General features: G+C 40.7%; 1 protein-coding gene and 1 pseudogene across 1 annotated transcript; both read right to left on the bottom strand.

Moving 5' to 3' along the window:
- Positions 1-1,299: 1,299 nt before the first annotated feature.
- Positions 1,300-1,776, bottom strand: LOC107576069 (histone H3). The gene has a single exon (XM_016262336.1). The coding sequence runs from the start codon at positions 1,765-1,767 to the stop codon at positions 1,357-1,359; it is 411 nt and encodes a 136-aa protein (XP_016117822.1). The 5' UTR covers positions 1,768-1,776; the 3' UTR covers positions 1,300-1,356.
- A 903-nt stretch (positions 1,777-2,679) lies between these two features.
- On the bottom strand, positions 2,680-3,014 carry LOC107576068 (histone H1-like; annotated as a pseudogene).
- Between the last annotated feature and the right edge of the window lie 2,829 nt (positions 3,015-5,843).

The following is a 5,843-nucleotide window of genomic DNA, read 5'->3' as shown; positions in this document are numbered from 1 at the left end:
AGCTCTCTCCAAACGTTGTGCATGATAGAGAAACTTTAAAACCTTTATTCACCCATTTTCGGATGTTTTGAGGAGAGCAATAAGGATCAGAAGTGTTTAAAATCCCACCAAAACGTTACTGATGCATGGAGCTATAAATACAGGCTAACTACACTGTACAACTATATTGGTCCTCTACTTTTGAACTACAGAATTTCTAAATAAAAGCCCTTTTGACGTTTGTGTACTATTTACATTTAGCAGACGCTTTTATCCAAAGCGACTTACAATTGAGGAATACAACAAGCGATACATCACAAAGAGGCAAATAAACTCAGGAAGTGCTCATGATACAAAGCTGCTGACATTGTTCAGATTAGTACAAGTACTAGACATGAGGAATAACGAATGTTTTTTGTTTTTTAAATGATGCAGTCAAATGTTGACGAAAGAGATGAGTTTTCAGCTGTCGTTTAAAAAACCAGTCAGAGACACAGCATTCCGGATGGAGGAGGGAAGATCATTCCAGCAGTCAGGAACAGTGAAGGAGAATGTTCTGGAAAGGGATGTTGTGCCTCTCTGTGATGCTACCACGAGGCTACGCTCCCTTCTAGATCTCAGGCTTCTGGAGGGGTGTACATTCATGAGAGTGAGTGGAAGTAGGAGGGTGCTGAGCCTGTGGCTGTTCTGTATGCAAGCATCAATGACTTGAATTGAATGCGAATATACATATAATTTTCGCTCTTGTCTGATTAGTGTGCAGTATCACTCCTGCTCTCACCGTCGTATCATACGGATCCAAAAGTCTTCTTTGTTTTAGGAGTAGTAATTTAATAATATAGCCTAACTTTGTACACCGTAATAGCACTTTAAGAAATCCAATCTTGAGAATCAATTACAGATTAAAGACACAACGGAAAATAAAGGTGGACAGCTTCACTAAAGCGCTATTTAGAAGTAATTTTAGAGAACATGTTTTATGGTCAGTTAGTTACTGGTGCAAGGTTGTTAGATTTGTTTATCACGCAAAACCTTACTGTGACGCGTAGAACCTCCTTTTCCGAATAAAGCTTCTCTGTGGACGAAATAAAGAGCCTTTCACATTTGCTTAAAGGACCTAATAGAAACCAACGCCACGTGACGCGGAGCCCCCATACTACAGCATGTGCCTTTCTGCGGAGGACACGCAGCTGGTAAGAGTAAATGTGTTGACTGTAATCTGTATGGAAAATAATCTTCATATAAAAATAAGAGACTATCCGTGTAAAATTATACATTAAAACAGAGCAACAGAAAGTACTTTGAAACTCTTTCAGTGTAATTTATGTGGCTCTTAAAAGAGCCTTTGGTTCCGTTACTGGTGATGCAGCGGTGTATTTAAGCGCGCTCTCCGCGGATGCGGCGGGCCAGCTGGATGTCTTTGGGCATGATGGTGACCCTCTTGGCGTGGATGGCGCACAGGTTGGTGTCCTCAAACAGACCGACCAAATAAGCCTCGCTGGCCTCCTGCAGCGCCATGACAGCGGAGCTCTGGAAGCGCAGGTCCGTCTTGAAGTCCTGAGCGATTTCTCTCACCAGACGCTGGAAGGGCAGCTTGCGGATCAGCAGCTCGGTGGACTTCTGATAGCGGCGGATCTCTCGCAGAGCCACGGTCCCGGGCCTGTAGCGATGGGGCTTCTTGACGCCGCCGGTGGCTGGGGCGCTCTTCCGGGCGGCTTTAGTAGCGAGCTGCTTCCTCGGGGCTTTACCGCCGGTGGATTTACGAGCCGTCTGCTTGGTTCTGGCCATTATTTTACAGTAGAAGTACTAGATCATAATATAAGGATAAGAACGCAAGGCTTGTTTTAAGTCTACAGCTGCCATGCGCTCATTGGACGGCGTAGAGTCAGTGGTTTTTGATTGGTTATTGTCTGGGGCCTCAAAATGACAGTTGACCAATGAATGTGCGTCTCCGGTTTTCAAACAAGAGACGACAGTTTGTGGTTCCCGCCTAAATGTCCTGCATTCTTGTTCACTTTTGTATGAAAACAGAATAGGCGAAGTCGGTCTTAAATTTGTATGCCAGATTGTGATTTTTTTTTAAATTAATACACATTCAACTATTGACATACTGGTAAACAAAAAAAAGAAAAAATGTTTAGCCTGAATACGCTGTAAGACGCTTTTGGCGTGTTACATCCTGTGTGCATATCGCCACCTACTTTTGCTGTTATGCAGTCATGGTTTATTTATCAATTTATTCCTTGTTTTTGCTTTTCCTGTTCTTACACCCGTATATACACAAATATTCCTACTTAAATAATTATTCGATGCTCCATCCCATTCCTTCTCCCCAGGCTCCACCTGGCGCTGCGTGTTCAGCTCCTCCAGACTAAATCCGTGGTCCCTACAGATCCAGAATAGAATAGAGCTACGAGCTTCTTTATTGTGTGTACCTGTATTTATTTTTCTATTTATTCCTTTATTTTTACGTATATAAATTTTTGACTTTAACACTTTCAATAACCTTTGTGTATTAAATGTTACATCAACCTGTCTCACCTATTATTTATTTCATTAGTTTTAAGCATAATAAAGTCATTCAAGATAAATGTCTTACTTGAAGCAGAACATTAATTCTCAATTAAGTCCAAATGCAACATTACGCGACACTGAACAGAAACAATGCTCTCACTTTTAATTAGTGGGTGGCTCTTAAAAGAGACGTTTTGATAAATCACATGTTAAAAATGACTGTTTATTTCTTCTTGGCTGCTGTCTTTTTAGGCTTCGCGGCTTTGGGTTTCACCGTCTTGGGTTTGGCTGCCTTGGTCTTTTTAGGGCTTCTGGTTCCTTTGCTTTCTTGGGGCTCTTCGTTGCCTTTTTAGCAGCGGGTTTCTTGGCCTTCTTTGGAGATTTCTTAGCGGCGGGCTTCTTCGCTGCTGTGGTCTTGGGCTTCTTAGCGGCGGCAGGTTTCTCGGCTGCGGGCTTCTTGGCGGGTTTTGTCTTGGTCTCGGCTCGTTTCTTGTTGAGTTTGAACGAGCCGGAGGCACAGACTGCGCATTTAACCACAGCATGAGAACCGTGTAGACTAGTGATGGGAAGTTCGGATAATTTTACTGACTCGGACCTTTGAGTCTCGTTCAGCAAAATGAACTAATCTTTTTTCAAGTCATTTCATTCATTTTAGCAAAATATTATTAAAATGTTACGTGTTACTTCCCTAACACATCTACTACTTACGCAAACGTTGATCACACTACAAACAATACAAAACTGCTATAAGAAACAGAAAATATTAATTCATTGTTTACCTGGGTCTTCAGTCTATGATTAGCTCACCTCACCTCTCATCTGACAAGTCTTCGGGTTTGGGCTTATGGGGCTGTCACGTGATGAATGAACGACTCAAACCCGAAGCGCGGCCCAGTTGACTAACGAATTGTTTTTACATTTGTACGTGAATCAGATAATTACTGCTTTTCAGGTAACTCAGAAGTCCTCTGAGAAATCTTATCCCATCTGGATATGTCTGAGATTCATCGCGTAATTGTTTGGTGATCAGATTCTCCGACCGCTCGCTCCACTTTCATCATGATTATGAGCCTTAACAATAACATGAAATCAATAAGATGCCGATCACGGAAACTAATAGCAGTGCTTAATTTTGCAAAAGATGTGAGGCATTTTGCATTTTGTGTGTGCAATTCATGGATTTGTGTGTAAAGTTTTGAAAAAAAGAGGCAAAGTTTTCAAAATGTGTGTAAGCAGTTGAAAAAACCCTGTAAGAAAAACTGTAATAACTAGATTGAAAAGCTTGTCTTAAAGTCTTGTTTGGTAAATGGTTTGGTCAGTTAGATGCTCTAGATGTTTGCTAAAGTGTTGCTAGTTGGTTGCTATGATATTCTGGGTGGTTGCTAGGCTCTTGCTATGCAGTTGCTGGGGTGTTGCTAGAGTATATGGTTGCTAGAGTTTGTTTTGGGTGATAACAGACATTTCCACCTCTGTTAATAACAGAAAATCAAACATTGTTTTCAAAACTGATCCAGTTTCAGTGCTTTGATATTATTGTATTTATTTATAATATCAGGAAATTCAAAAATATTTGTTGCTTTTAAATTTGCACTAAACGTGATTTATACCATCTAAATAGCCTATGTAATTTTAATAGAACCGCATGTCTTCTTTAGTGATACAAGCTCAGAAACATTAATATAACTGCCTATTTAGCAAGAATTCACATGTTAAACATATTTAGCTAGCTTGATAGAGATGGATCATTCAAATCAGAAAGACTGTGAAGCTATGACGACTGACATGAGTGGGAAGTTATAGACAGTTCTCAGGGAATTTGTTTGTTATTTTCATCACAAACAAAATTTGCACCGCAAAAAGCAGCAATTTTTAAATACCTTTTAATGTTGACAACCATGTTATTAGCTTGTCATGTGGTAGGAAAAAAGTTTGAACACTAGTGTTCTAATAAGCCACTTTGAAACTCTGCTGTTATTTTTATTTTTTTATTTTTTGATAAAATAACCTCAGGGACTGAGTTGAGGCCCTTGAGCAAGACACCGAAGTCCCAACTGCTCCCCGGGCGCCGCAGCAATATGGCTGCCCACTGCTCCGGGTGTGTGTTCACAGTGTGTATGCACTTGGATGGGTTAAATGCAGAGCACAAATTCCGAGTATCACCATACTTGGCCACACGTCACTTCAAATTAAGGAGAAATGTTTGTTTTATCTGGTTTCATCCTGATTCTATTTACAGAGATTATCATGTAATTTTTCTGTTTAAGGCACACGTCAACCCACGTCAGCACCCACAGCGACTGTCAGAGGCCTGAGAGCGGAAGACTGTCTATGAATTGTACTTGTAGAGTTGAATATCAACAAACTTTTGCTTTCCTGTCCCAAACCCATCTTCCTTTTGGAATTCCAATGTTGCGATACAATATAGTCACACAATATAGCAACCTGAACCACTGTAGTGAAACCATCCTTACATTTTCATGGGACTGACAAACCCATTATTGGTTTAAAATGGAATAAGTCCCAACTGCTCCCCGGGCGCCGCAGCAATATGGCTGCCCACTGCTCCGGGTGTGTGTTCACAGTGTGTATGCACTTGGATGGGTTAAATGCAGAGCACAAATTCCGAGTATCACCATACTTGGCCACACGTCACTTCAAATTAAGGAGAAATGTTTGTTTTATCTGGTTTCATCCTGATTCTATTTACAGAGATTATCATGTAATTTTTCTGTTTAAGGCACACGTCAACCCACGTCAGCACCCACAGCGACTGTCAGAGTCCTGAGAGCGGAAGACTGTCTATGAATTGTACTTGTAGAGTTGAATATCAACAAAGACTTTTGCTATCCTGTCCCAAACCCATCTTCCTTTTGGAATTCCAATGTTGCGATACAATATAGTCACACAATATAGCAACCTGAACCACTGTAGTGAAACCATCCTTACATTTTCATGGGACTGACAAACCCATTATTGGTTTAAAATGGAATAAAATCACATATATGTTTCATGTAAAAAATACAGAAAGTCTCCATTGTAAAGACCCCCTCTAATATTATCACACTTACACAAAGGCCCTCATGCACACACACAGAGATGGCATGAGATGACAACAGCAGATGATAAATCACTCACACTGACCCCCAGTCACTTACGCATCTCACCATCTCATTTTGCACTGATGAATTCTGGTTAAAGTGGCCGTGGACCAGACATGATTCAATTACCCATAAACAGATGGTTGCAAAATCATTCAGAAATTTTAGTAACATTTGTGGCTTCATACTTCCCTTTTCTCACATTCTGAGACAGTCAACAACATTTAGTCAAAATACCTCAGTTTGGTATTT

This window comes from Sinocyclocheilus grahami, unplaced genomic scaffold (assembly GCF_001515645.1).
Source record: "Sinocyclocheilus grahami isolate Dianchi unplaced genomic scaffold, SAMN03320097.WGS_v1.1 scaffold3173.1, whole genome shotgun sequence".
Classification (NCBI taxonomy): domain Eukaryota; kingdom Metazoa; phylum Chordata; class Actinopteri; order Cypriniformes; family Cyprinidae; genus Sinocyclocheilus; species Sinocyclocheilus grahami.
Note: the sequence above shows the minus strand (reverse complement) of the source record. Positions and strands in the feature narration are given on the sequence as shown.